The sequence below is a fragment of the Monodon monoceros genome, unplaced genomic scaffold (assembly GCF_005190385.1).
Source record: "Monodon monoceros isolate NGI ecotype Baffin Bay Population unplaced genomic scaffold, NGI_Narwhal_1 Super_Scaffold_21, whole genome shotgun sequence".
In the NCBI taxonomy this organism is placed as follows: domain Eukaryota; kingdom Metazoa; phylum Chordata; class Mammalia; order Artiodactyla; family Monodontidae; genus Monodon; species Monodon monoceros.
This window is the reverse complement of record NW_021703778.1, coordinates 165,854,077-165,868,007: the sequence shown is the minus strand read 5'-3', so window position 1 is coordinate 165,868,007 and position 13,931 is coordinate 165,854,077. Positions and strand designations below refer to the sequence as shown.

At 50.3% G+C, this 13,931-nt stretch overlaps 1 protein-coding gene across 2 annotated transcripts in view; it reads right to left on the bottom strand.

The window, feature by feature from the left end:
* Window positions 1-13,931, bottom strand: part of BDKRB2 (bradykinin receptor B2) — a 37,156-nt gene that overhangs the window by 3,244 nt on the left and 19,981 nt on the right. Inside the window, exon 1 of one of the 2 annotated variants that reach the window (XM_029238138.1) lies at window positions 2,282-2,346. The exons of the other annotated variant lie outside the window; for it this stretch is intronic. Within the exon in view, the coding sequence (XP_029093971.1) occupies window positions 2,282-2,328 (47 nt within the window). The 5' untranslated portion in view covers window positions 2,329-2,346. Of the gene's footprint in view, window positions 1-2,281; window positions 2,347-13,931 lie in introns of those variants that run through there. 2 annotated transcript variants of the gene reach the window in all.

Below are 13,931 nucleotides of genomic sequence, written 5' to 3'. Positions count from 1 at the left end.
AGCCCAGGGGGCAGTTCACTTTCTGGGAGTTCCTCTCCGACTTCAGCAAAGAGGCATGGGGTTTTGATAGACTTTGGCTCCAACCCTAGCTGTGTTGTCTTGGGTAAATTGCTTGACCTTTCTGAGCTTCCACCTTATTGTTGTAGAGTCTTGCTCTCTCCCTGGCTTGCCTTGCATGGCTCTTGCAAGGTTTAAATCAAAGAGTAGGTACGAAGACACATTGAAAAACTAAAAGCACAATGCAAAGGGCAGGACTAATGGGGCACTTTCCTAGTGCTCCGTGGGGTGGATGAAGGAAGGTGGAGGTGGAGGGGCTCTTCCTGGGCAATTGATTGTTGGGTAGGCTCGTGGGGGAGGAGCTGAGCAATAGATCATGGGAAAGAATCTGCTGATTGTCTCTGGGATTTCCCAGAAAACGTCCTGGAGCAGCTGGCTGGCTTTGAGGGGCCAGACTGGAGACGTGTGATGAACTCATTCATTGATGCAATTTATCTTTAAATGCTTCTTGAGCATCTCCTCTGTGCTGAGCTCCACCTTGGCTCTAGGGACCCAGAGGGGAACACCACACGTCTCCTGCCCTGCCCGAGCTCCCAACACCTGCCACCCGGTGTGCGCGATGAGCGCCGAGGGGTGGGAGGAGGGGCAAGGGACACAGATGTGGGGGGAGGAGGTTGGAGGTAACTCTGGAGCTGGGTCTCAGAGGATGAAGAGCATGTCAGCAGGGGCCAAGAAGGAAGGAGGGCAGATCAGGCAGAAGGAGCAGCTTGAGCAGAGGCACAGAAGTGGGGAAGCCGCTGGTGTGTTCTGGCAGGTGGACTAGATGTTGGATGGGGAGGTGGGAAGTGGCAAGTGATGCGGTTGAATAAGGGGATAAGGACAGTCTTCAATGGGTGCTGAGAAAGTGAGGCTTTGTCCCTATTGGAAATATGCTCTAGAAAGCCCCTCCTAGTGGAGGGTGGTTTTAATATGTCCACAAATTCTTCGATACTCCTCCTTTCAAAGGGTGGAGTCTAATTCCCCTTCCAGTGAATGTGGCCAGACTTAGTGACTTGCTTCCCACCCGTGGTGGCAGTGACAGTGTGTGACATCCAAGACTAAGGCATAAGAGGCTTTGCAGCTCCTTCCTTGGCCTCTTGGGTTGCTTACTCAGGGGGAGGCTAGCCGCCATGTTGTGAGGACACTCAAGCAGCCACATGGAGAGGCTCCATGGAGAGGAACCAACTTGCCACCTTGGTCATGGATCCTCTGGCCCCAGTGAAGCCTTCGGTTAGATTCTGTTCCCTCGGCCTGTGAGTCTTCCAGCTGAGGCCCCAGACATCACAGAACAGAGACAAGCCATCCCCACTGGACCCTAAATTTCTGACCCATGGAAACGGGCAGGCTTCTCTGCAGAGCCTCTGAAAGTAAGACCTCCCCTACGTGGTCCCCTTGGTCCAGGCTTTGGCCCGATTTCTGCAGGTACAAAAAACTTGTTTCCTTAGTGCCCCAGACCTGGGGCGCTGCTGTCTCTCATGGTCCAGCTCTCTAGACACTCAAGTGTCACACCACACGCTGCTTGTTAATTTCCCCCACAAGGTAGTTCCTAGCCAACGGGATGGCACCTGGCCCATACCTGCTCTGAGAAGCCACAGGATCATTAGAAGGTGGCCTGGGGAGTGCTTGACTGGGAGTTATAGGGCTCGTGTTCCATGACCCCAGCTGAGATGGCCATCTGGTCATGTCCATAGTAGGTCACACCCGACACAGGACCTAGAGGCCCAGCTGGGCCCAGCTCCCCCTTTGTCTTCCTAACACTGCCCCCCCTCAGGACTGACTCTCCCTTTCCTCTGCTTCCACTCGGGATCAATTCCCCCCCCACATTCTCTCTTTAGAGTGTTCAGACCTTCCCCAGAGGTCAGCCTTGTGTTGGAGATGTCCCGTCTCCATTGGAGACATGCCACATCTCTGTCTGATTTCTTGTGTTGACTTCAGAATTTCAATCTTTCTTTTCACGTTCACCTTGGGGTCATTCACACGTGACCACCTGTGTAATGTGTGCTTCTCCTCCTGCACACCCCTCCCTCAAACAGAACAATCCACGCCCTCCGCCCCCGACAGGCCTTTGGGGATTGGAACACCAGCCTCCCCAGCCCTTGAGAACTTTTGTCTTTGGGTTTAACATTGCCTGGTGCTTCACGTGTTGTCCCGGAGAGGAAGGGCGTGCTCTCCTAGGTGTTCTCCGGCTTGTCCCCTCCCCTCTGTCCCATAAATAGTAAATCGAGGAATCCCTTTGACTCAGCTGAAAGACGCAGTGGCGGGCGCGGCGTCCTCATGAACAGATTGGATCATTGATCTCCTCCAGGCAGAGAGCACACTAGGACTCAGAGGGGGACGTGAGTAACGGCCTGCCCAGGCTGACTGGAGGAGAAAAGACAGTTAGGTGGTGGGACCGGGGACCATCAAACACACGCGTTCTCCACTAGGGGAGAGAAATGGAGGCCTTCACTTAACAAATATTTATTAAGCATCCATCACACACTGGGTGCCAGGACGTAATGTGAGAACAGGCACAGTGTCTGTCCTCCGTGGGCTTATGGTCTCATGGAGAAGCCAGACATGACCCAGTCACTAAGTTACTGAAAACTGACATAAATCCTATGAAATAAAATGCAAGGTCCCGTGACAGCATGGAAGGTGGGGTTGTAATCCAGCCACGGGCAGGGGCTGAGTGGATATTTGTTATGAGACCCGAGGGTGAGCAGGAGTAAACTGGGTGAAAGGATGGTGGTGGAGGATGTCTGGACAGAAGGAGCAGCAGGTGCAAAGGCCCTGGGGCAGGAAGACGCTGGGTGCGGATGTGTGTTAGCCCCTGGTGGCTGGATTGTGGGGGAGCCAGGGGCAGTTGCTGCCCGTTTTTCTAGGCACAGGATGATGGAGACTGTAGAGGATCGATTCCAGAGGTGTTTAGGGAGGAACACTGACATGTCTGGAGCAAAATTGGACATGGAGAGGTTGGAAATGAGGATAAGGAAGGGATCAAGGATGCTGCCACCCCCATCCTGGTGCTGCTGTCTCCTATGAAGGGAATGAATGGGAAGGGCTAGCTTGGAGAGACAGGATCATGTGGTTAGACTTGAACCTGTAAGGTTTGAAGTGCTTAGAGACTTGCACGTGGGTCTGGAGCTCAGGGGAGGGGGCTGGGCTGGAGGACAGGCTCGCCCTGATGCAACGGAGATGAATTAGACACAGGATCTCCAGGGCCTTCGAGCCTAATAGACAAATACAGAGGAGTGTTTCCAATCCACAGCTCTGGTCAGTGCTGCAACGTGCTCTCAAGTTCTGAGCCGGGTCCTCACCTGAGCCCCGGGGAAAAGTGCCGGCCTTTCTGCCCCGTGGGGCTTGCACTGATGCAACCTCCCTCTCCCTCTTCAAGTTCAACTGCACTCTCAGGGAGGTAGGCATTGGCCGCACGCTTGCCTTGCAGAGGAAGAAACGAGGTGCAGAGAGGTGGGGTGACTTATCCAAGTGCCGTTGCTGGTAAGAGGTGGAGGTGGGACTTCAACCCTTCTGGTGCCAGACCTGGAGCTCGGGCCAGTATCCCATGTGACCTCTGGCTGTCTGGGAAGGGCGTGAAAAGCTGGGCACATGCATGCGTGTGTGTGTGCGTGTGTGCGTGTGTTTAGCCACGCATCTGCCCTGCCCTAGGTTTCAGCAGCTTCTCAGCTAGAGGAGTCTGTGCAGACCCTGCGCACCCGGCTTCCAGAAGCCCAGCTCTCCCAATGCAGTTGTGGGAGGTGGAGATCAGTTAGCAGACAATTCTGGAAATTTGAACACATTAGGAAAAAAAAAAAAAAAAAAAGACGGGGTTGGTAAGCAGGAAATAAAACCAAAGATCTTCAGTTAACACCCAGAAAAGGTTTCCCCAAACCCCCAAGCTAAGCTGAGGTCAGGATTTCGAACTTGCAAGAGACGCAATGCACAGCAAGTCCTTTTGATTTTTCGAGGAGGGGGGTTAGGGGAAGGGAAGAAAGACCTAGTAGAATGCTTTTCTGAGGGGCCCAGCTGGGCCCATGGAAAGAAAATTCAACTAGGGGTCAGAGGTCATGTACTCAGATCATTCATTCCTCAACGGCAATTATTCAGTGTTTTTCTGGTGCTGGAGATTAGGTGGGGAAGAGTGAAGCCGAGCTTCCCCTGCCCCCATGGCGCTCTCTGTCCAGCCGAGGGACCTCAGCCTGCCTGCTGAGGTCACCATTTCCACCAAGACAGCGACAGCCGCATAGCTAACCCAGGGTCTCCCAACTCTGTCACCCTGGGGGGATGGCAGCCCTCCCTCACTGCCCTCTGTTATGGGTCTGCACGGCCAGGTGTCCCCAGATCTGGCAGGATCAGCCCAACTGGACCCTAATTGTTTGCTAATGACTGTCAGCATTGCTCTCCCGTTCGAAACAAAGCTGAGGGCTTTTCTCTTTCAGATGTGCAGAGAGCAGGCAGTTTGAGGACCAGGGGGAAGGTAGGAGTCTGAGGCGACTCTAGATTCTCTGCATCTGCTCCACGTGTGGGAGCATCCATCACCCCCTGCTTCTCCCCAGCGCTGTCCCGGGAGTGTGGAGACCACTCCCTGGGGATGAGATGGTGCCATCTGGCTTCCCATGGGTTTTGGCCCATGGGGGCACCAGCAGGAGGCCGAGGGAGGGAGGAGAATGAGGATGGGGTGCCGGCTCCCAGCTCCCTCCTTTGGGGGCCTCCAGGGGCTGGCTGGGCCTGGCCCGATTCACAGCTCCTATCGGGGCCCTTTCCAACTCGCTGTCCAGTGATGCTGATAAATGCCACCTCCTCTTGCCACTCAGGCCTCAGGCCCAAAGGGAGGGAGGGAGGGACGAGTGGATCGTCTGCCGAGACCTCTGCTGCTCTAGCTCTGAGGCCCTGGCGGTGTCCCTACGCGCTGTCTACAGGCAGAAAATAGACCCTCTGTTAAAATTCTCTTCCGCTAACCAGTATTAGCTGGTTTGAATGTGCCCTCTCTTTCCTACTGGACGCTGACTAATATATCTTGGGATTATAAACTCAGATGTCAGAGAACTATTTAAAGGACTGTTGGGGGAAGGGCGCGGGCGTGGTGTGGCGGGCACATCGGCGCTGAGGGTGGTGGCAATCAGGTGTACAGTTCTGGGTGTTATTTGAGGGAGTCCCTTTAGCTCCCTGCGCCTCGGAGTCCTCATCGACACAGCTGGGGGTGGGAGCGGGGGTGGGGCGGGGGGGATGGACCCATGCCGCCTCCCGCCTCTACTCTGATCCTCGTGTCTGAGTCCGGGCGCTGGGCCGATGACTCCGCAGCTGGGCTTTCCCCTTGTTTTGCAAACTGATGCTTTAGAAGAAACATCTAACATTCTCCCTCAAAATTGGTCCAAGAAGACTTACTTTAGAAGTATTTCCTTTGGGCTTCCCTGGTGGCTCAGTGGTTGGGAGTCCGCCTGCTAATGCAGGGGACACGAGTTCTAAGCCCTGGTCCGGGAGGATCCCATGTGCCGCGGAGCGGCTAGGCCCGCGAGCCTGGAGCCCGTGCTCCGCAACGGGAGAGGCCACCGGGGTGAGAAGCCCGCGCATCGCAACGAGGGGCGGCCCCCGCCTGCAGCAACTAGAGAAAGCCTGCGCGCAGCAACGAAGACACAACACAGCCAAATATTAAATAAATTAAAAAAAAAAAAAAGTATTTCCTTTGGCTGAATCACATAAACACTGGCTCTTGGCGCTGCAGAGAGCATTTCCATTTTAGCCTCAGAGGGAGTCTGTTCTGGTTCCCCAAGAATCCATGTCTGAGGGCTCTGCGGCTGTGGCCACCCCAGGACACACAGTGTCACTTTCTCAAGGACCAGGATTTGCCTTGTATGGAGCCCCTGATCCTGTAGCCAACTCGTGCTCCATGTTTTGTGGCGGTGTGTTGGAGATAGGAGGTATTTCCCAAAGCGAGGGTTGTGGACTGGATGGTAAATAACCTCGAATCGTTGAGCCACTCCTCTGGGTTAGCCCTGGAGAAAGTGTCTTCAGCATCTCTCTGGTGTTTATAACCCACCTTTCAACAAAGACAGAAGGCCCAGCGCCTGGGCTGGCCCCCAAATCTAGCCAGACTTTAACCGGATTGTTTCTCGCCCATTGTATTTATTTTTACAGGATTTTTTTTTTGGTGACAAATGATACGCATTTTCCATTTAAGTTGGTGATATGGAATTACCAGTTCAGAAGTGAGTTGCTATTAAAGAAGTAGCTGTACAGGTGACATAGACGTCAGAACCTGTGCGTGGAATGACCGAATGAGGGAAACACAGCCCGAGGAGTCTAGCTGGAAACTCACGTCACAAACGGGAAACCCAGCCCCGCGGTCAGGCTTACCGGCTCTGGAGCCAGACCTGGAATTGGGTCCCCCTCTATCGGGTCATTATGTAACCTCGTGGTGCCTCGTTTTTCTCAACTGTAAAATGGGGGTTAGTATAAAAAGAGCCCTCACCACCTAGGGCGGCTGTGAGGGATAGATGAGTGAATCCATGTCCAATGCACGAAGCATGCAGTGAACGTGTCCAGGATGGGTGCTGCTTCACCTCCACTCCCCAGGCGGGCCCGTCTGCTGTAGGAGCCCCCCACGTGGCCTGCTCTCCCACCCACAGCCCAGCTGAGGTTTGCAGACACAGTTCCACAGCTGGATGGAGAGATGAGTGTGTCGCTGGGACATCACCAGCCTGCTGCTCCAGGGGAACCCTTGAGACCGCACAGTTCTATCCTGTCGGGAGTGCGGTCCCCTTCCGCCTTTTGCATCCCCTCTCACAGTGATAGCCTTGTGTGTGTCTGTGTGTGGATGCACGCATGCTCCTGTCCCGTTATATTAAATACACCTGCCTTGATCGTCTTTCCACCCTCCGCCGTGCCTGCTGCTGTGTTTTGCACATCCCAGTCTCTTGGAAAACATTTACTCCATAAATAAGTAAAATCTCTCAGACCACCCAGCAAATTGGAGTCAAGGCCAGAGCTACAAAGAACCAAGGTCTCCCGAATCTCAGCTCAGAGCCCTTCTCTGGACTTCTCCCCGGAATAAATGTTTTCCTCTAAAATCTGCCTTTATGTGATCGCTGAGTACGGATGCTGTCTGCAGGGAGAAGTGTGGCCTGAGTACAGTTTCCAAGGGGCTTTTTCTCCTTTTCCCTGAGAAAAGGTCCGAGCTGTCTGCTGGGGAAGGATGGGGTTCTGGGAATTCAACCTAGGTTCCAGGAACACCTAAAGAGCTGAATCAGAAGATCCATTCAACCTTAGACATCCACGTGGGCCCTTCTTGCGTTTGGACACTTTGTGGGCCTGGAATGTTTTGGAAACACTTATGGGGGCGGAGGTGGGGTGGCGGGAAGCGGGGGGGAGCCTTGAGAAGCGGAGCCTCTCTCCCCACCTGCTTTCTGCAGCCGAGGACGGGGTGTGCCTCCCTGACTGTTCCCCCTCACACACCCCAGGCTCCTGCTGGGCTTCATCTGTTCCTTGTTTCTTACTGTTCGCTTATTCTGTTCAGCACATCCTGTTTCCCTCACCTTGGGCTCTGTAGTTTTAACGAGTGAGCCACTTTATCTGATATCCTAAAACCATCCTTCCCCTTAAAAAAAATAACATCTCCCTTTTTGTCTTAAAAGATAATATGACCACAGTAAAGAGCATTTAAAAATACTATGCTCTTGGGACTTCCCTGGTGGTGCAGTGGATAAGACTCCACTCTCACATTGCAGGGGGCCTGGGTTCAATCCCTGGTCAGGGAACTAGGTCCCATATGCGGCAACTAAGAGTTTGCATGCCACAACTAAGAAGCCTGCCTGTTGCAACTAAGACCCCGTGCAACTAAATAAATAAATATTTTTTAAAAAATACTAGAATCTCTCAGAGTTCTATCCCCAAACAGCTCTTTTTATATCCACACTCAACCAGCTTTTCATCTCCTGTGGTTTTACGTAGAATATCGCATCAAGGGGATTTTTCCATGTTGTCCCATTGTTGTCATAAGGATGCCTTTAAAAGAACGCATTGTATTGGTATATTGTGGTTTATGAACCCATTCCTCGATTCCGATCCCTTCGTATGTAATGTATTTCCATGGGGCTCCATCAGGATGATCCCAAGGATATTTCTTAGGTTCCCACCACCCCTGCCTTTGCTGGCGCTGCCCCTCCTGCCTGAGTGCCCTTCTCGGCCCTCTGCCTGAAGGTGACACCAGCTGAGTCACCAGCCCTTCCACGGAACCTCCTCCTTAAGTGGCCTACGATGGCTGGTTTTATGTGTCAACATATCTAGGCTACAGTCCCCAGTTATTCAATCTGATACTGGTCTAGGTGTCGCTGTAAAGGCTTTGTAGATGTTATTGAAGTACCTCATCAGACTTTAATTAAGGGAGATTATCCTCCAGTATCTGGGTGGGCCTGGCTTAATCAGTTGAAAGGCCTTAAGAGCGGAACTGAGGTTTCCCAGAAGAAGAAATTCCACTTGGGAACAGCAGCTTCAGTGCGTATCCAAGAGTTCTGGCCTTCCTCTCCTGACCACCTTACCTATGGATTCTGGACCTGCTTAGCCAGCCCTGCAGCTAAGTAATCCAGCTCCTTGCAATAAAGCTGTTAATACATTTCTCCCACTGGCTCTTCTTCTCTGCTGAACGCCCTTGAGCAGTGGAGTTCTCTTCCTTCTCTTCCCCCCTCCTTCTCCGTGACATTCATTTAGGGCAGGTCTATCAGAGATGCTTCTGTTGCTTCTTCTTTGCTCTGTTCTGTGCCCGATGCCTATTAGGTACTCAATAAATGATCATTGACTGACCTGATGGAGGGCAGGGCGATCCCTACTTTTCTTTTTCTCCCCAGCAGACACATCTGCAGGGTAGAGGCGAAGGGAAATGGAAGAACTTGCTGTGTGCCCTTCCTGCTACATCCTCAAGGCTGTACTGTGTGGTTGATACATCATTATTCCCATATACCAGACACGAAGGCAGAGGTCTAGCTAGGTAACCTGAGATAGTTCAAGCTCACAAAGCTAGCCAGAGGCAGGGCCAGGATTCAAACCCAGGTCTGCCTGACTCCAAACCCCGAGGCATCAGAAAGCCTCTCCCCGTCGTCGAAGTTCCAGGTGCGAGGCCCCCCACGCTCGGAATAGTTGAGGGATTAAGTGGGCTTGCAGGCTTGGCTGTCCCTGGCCTGGAGGGGGCACTGTGACTTCATTCCTCAAGGGAAGAAGTTTTGTGCAGGTAGCTAGCTGCAGGTGGGCAGCTCAGACAAGGGCCCAGCTGGCCATGTGGAGGTGGCAGGGGGATTCGCACAGGGCTAGAAATTGGCAGCCCGTGGGACTCGGTCCCTGGGACCCTTTGGTAATGTGGGTTTTGGAGGCAGGAAAGCTCAGTGTCTCAATCTCGCCAGTCAGTTGTGGTTTGGACCTTGATTGGAACTGCAGAAGGCAAGACACAGTGTGTGTGTGTGTGTGTGTGTGTGTGTGTGCGCGCGTGTGTGTGTGTGTGTGTAAAAGCATGGGTTGGGTGCCCCGAGATGTCCCTAAGGGGTTGGAAAGACAAGGGACCTGGGGTTTCATGACTGAGATACAACCAGCTCAGAATCCCAATCCCAACACTTACTAGCTGTGTATAACCTTGGAGGAGCAGCCCAACCCCTCAGGGTCTCAGCTTCTTCATCTGTCAAATGGGAAGCTAAGAGCACCCACTTTGGGGTTGCTGTGAGTATAGGAAGGTTAATGAACATTAAGTGCTTAGAACAATGCCTGACACATTTTAAATGCTCTATACATGTCAGGGTTTCCTTCCTCTCTGCTCTGTATTAGGTTTCTGCAAACAATTTTATTGGGAGAAAAAGTTCTACTTAAAAAGAAAGTGTTCAGTCTACCTCCAACCCCTCATGACAAAGGGGGAAACTGAGGCTCAGAGAGGTGAGGAGATGCCTAAAGCCACACAGTGAGTAAATGCCAGCCTGCAGAAAGAGCCACGGCCTGGCCCGTCTCCTCCAGGAGTGGCCTCTTAGGGGTCTCTTCCAGGCCAGAGGTGACCAGGGGTTGGGACACACTCACAGGTCTGGGGCCACTGGGGACAGAGCCCAAGTGGCCGTCTTAATGGAAGCATGGGTTCCTATACCCAGCATATTCCTCCTTCCTTCTCCTGCTCCGGAAACTCCTCCTGGGTTAACATGACAGGATCCTGGAATATTAGGGTGGGAAGGGCTCTTGGACACTGCTTCATCAGGCCCCTGTTATATAAGTGGGCACGGAGGCCCAGAGATGGTGGACATTATCCCAGGACACACAGCCAGTTAGTGGCAGAGCTCGACCTTGAACCCAGGTCCTGGAATTACGGGACCTAAGCCCCCTGTGTTTTGTTTGTTTGTTTGTTTTGTGTTTTTTTTGTTTTTGTTTTTATCATCCTACAGCTGCTGCCATCCCATGTAGAGACAGGGCTGTGTGCTAATGTCTGATTGTGAACATGTTCAAAACCCCAAACTCATACCCACAGCCCATGCAAAGGAATGGTGAGGGCACACACCAAAACGTTACAAGCTGCTGCCTTTATGTGATTAGAAAGATGTCCTTCTGGGAGAAAATATGTGCAAAACGATGTGGCCGACAGGGCTTAATCTCAAAATGTACAAAGAGCTCATACAACTCAATAACAAAAAACAAAAAATGGGCAGAAGACCTAAATAGACATTTCTCTAAAGAAGACCTACAGATGGCCAATAGGCACATGAAAAGATGCTCAACATCACTAATCATTAGAGAAATGCAAATCAAAACTACAGTGAGGTACCACCTCACGCAGTCGGAATGACCGTCATCAAAAAGACTACACATAATACACGCTGGAGAAGATGTGGAGAAAAGGGAACCCTCCTACACCGTTGGTGGGAATGTAAGTTGGTGCAGCCACTATGGACAACAGTATGGAGGTTCCTTAAAAAACTAAAAATAGAGTTACCATATGATCCAGCAATCCCACTTCTGGGCATATATCTGGAGAAAATTCTAATCCAAAAAGATACATGCACCCCAATGTTCATAGCAGCACTATTCACAATAGCCAAGACATGGAAGCAGCCTAAATGTTCATTGACAGATGAATGGATAAAGATGTGGTGTATATATACAATGGAATGTTAGCCATCAAAAAGAATGAAATAATGCCATTTGCAGCAAAATGGACAGACCTAGAGATGATCATATTAAGTCAGAGAAAGACAAATATCATATGATATCACCTTTATGTGGAATCTAAAAGATGATACAAATGAACTTATTTACAGAACAGAAACAGATTCACAGACATAGAAAACAAACTCATGGTTACCAAAGGGGAAGTGGGAGAGGGATAAATTAGGAGTTGGGGATTAACAGATACACACTACCATATATAAAATAGATAAACAAGGTCCTGTTGTATAGCACAGATATTCAGTATTTTATAATAAACTATAAAAGAAAATAATCTGGAAAAGGAAATACATATATACATATATATATATATATATATATATATATATATATAACTGAATCACTTTGTTGTACACCAGAAACTAGCACAATATTGTAAATCAGCTATACTCCAATTAAAAATGTTTTGAAAGAATGATGTTCTCTTCCCACTTTCCTGTATGTTCTGGGGTTTCTGTTACAAGCATGTAAATAATTTATAATGGGAAGAAATAGAAATCTTTGCAAAAGGGTAAAGCAGAAACCATTCAGGGTCCAGCGGGAGTGTGTTTTCCAGAAAAGCCTTTGCTCAGGAACGGCTCGGACTTTGTGAGCTGAAGATGCTCATTTCCCCGTAGACACTCCAGCTCCTTGAATGTCCTGGTGGCCCCGGGGGTGGCCCTGGCCCTGCTGGGGCGGGAGGAGAGGGTGGCTGACCTGGGGCTTTGGCCACATGCAAGTGTGTGTCATGACCTGTCTTCCCATCCAGCCCAGTTTATAAAACATGGGGGAGGAAAACACCATGGAGCCTCTGAGCCAACCACAGAGAAAAGACTCCTTCGTGGCATGAAGGGATTTGGGTCCTGCCTAAGATGCGTGCAAAAGAAGTGTTGAACACCATATTTGAGGCAGGTGGAGTTTTATCCCTTCCTGCACAGGGTCCCCACAAGATGCCCTTGGCTCCTAAGGGACTGGTACCTGTTCAATTCCCGGGAGTGGCCTTCCTGCCCATTCATTCATTCATTCATTCAGTCAACAAACTTCTATTCCCCATGTGTTTGCCATGCTCAGTGTAAGATATCATGGGAAGGGTACAGGCATGGTGGGCAGGACAAAAAGAATTTGGACATCAAGACACAACCTAGTGCCGTCCTTCAAGGACCATCTCAAATGTCACCTCCTTTGAGAAGCCTTCCTTGACCTCTCAGCCAGCAGAGATCTCTCCCTTGTCCGAGGCTCTATAGCAAAAAAATGGAAGGGTGCAAGCCTCTGGGCATCAGAGCCCTGGGTTCTAGTCATGCCTCCATCACCGAGTGCCTCATGTGACCTTGGATAAATGCTTTGACAACGCTGGGACTTCATTTCCTCATTGAGAGAATGAGAGATTGTACCAGGTGGTTCTGGAGACCTTTGTAGAACCATGTCCCTAGAGGGGAAGTGAGCTGCTGTGGGGAAGCAGTGAGCTCCCCATTCTAAGAAGCATGCAAGCAGAGGCAATGTTGCCATTTGCAGCAACGTGGATGGACCTAGAGATTATCACAGTAAGTTAAGTCAGAAAAAGAAAAACAAATACCATATATATTGCTTATATGTGGAATCTAAAATATGACACAAATGAACTTATCTATGAAACAGAAACAGACTCACAGACATAGAGAACAGACTTATGGTTGCCAAGGGGGAGGGGGGTGGGAGATGGAGTGGAAGTTTGGGATTAGCCGATGCAAGCTAGTATATATAGAATGGATAAACAACAAGGTCTTACTGAATAGTCAGGGAACTATATTCCATATCCTGTGATAAATGGAAAAGAATGTGAAAAAGAATGGATATATATGTATAACTGAATCACTTTGCTGTACAGCAGAAATTAACACAGCATTGTAAATCAACTATACTTCAAAAAAAACCCAGCCTTGTCCGAGCCACATGACTGCTACCCTCTGCCCAATTCCACTGAGGGAGGCTGATCTCCTTGGAATCCAGGGAGTCAACCTTCAGAGTTCCAGAGCTCTGGGCTCTGTCAGTGTGATACGTTTTTTAGAAAAGAGTGGGAGAGGTACATGTTTCTTAGAGTTGATCTGCAGAGCTTGGAATTCCCCAAGAACAGAGAAGCAGAGAGGAAGGGAAACTTTGGGCCCATGTCCCCAGCTCCGGCACTCACATCCTGCCTGGACGCAAGAGCCAGACAAGCCTGGGATGTGTCTTGGTTTTTGTCTGGCTGGACAACCTGGGGCAGCCGACGTAGCCTCTTGGTAAAATGGGCATAGCTTCCCCTGAAAAGGGTGTTGTGAAGACTGGCAGCAATATGTAAAGTGCCTGCCACTCTGTTTGCATGTTTCTAAGTACATTATAGAGTAACCTCTGCATGTAGGAGCTATTATTATTATCATCCCTATTTTACAGATGGGCAAACCGAGGCACAGCCTGCATGGTGGAGCTGGGATTTTAAGCCCAGGTGGCCTAGGCCAGACCCCCAAATTTGATTTTTGATTTTGTTTTTTAGCTTAGTATTATGGAAGTTTTGAATATGCACACAAGTAGATAGACTAGCATCATGAAACTCCACGTACCTACCACCCAGCTTCAATAATTTTCAAGTCAAGGTCAATCTTGTTTCTTCCATACCCAACCCCACCCCAGCTCTTCTGTATGATTTGAAGCATATCTCACATGCCTGTCATTAACCTGTACGTCTTTCAGGGTGCATCTCTAAAAGATAAGGACTCTTTTTTTCAAAAAGCATAATCGCATAC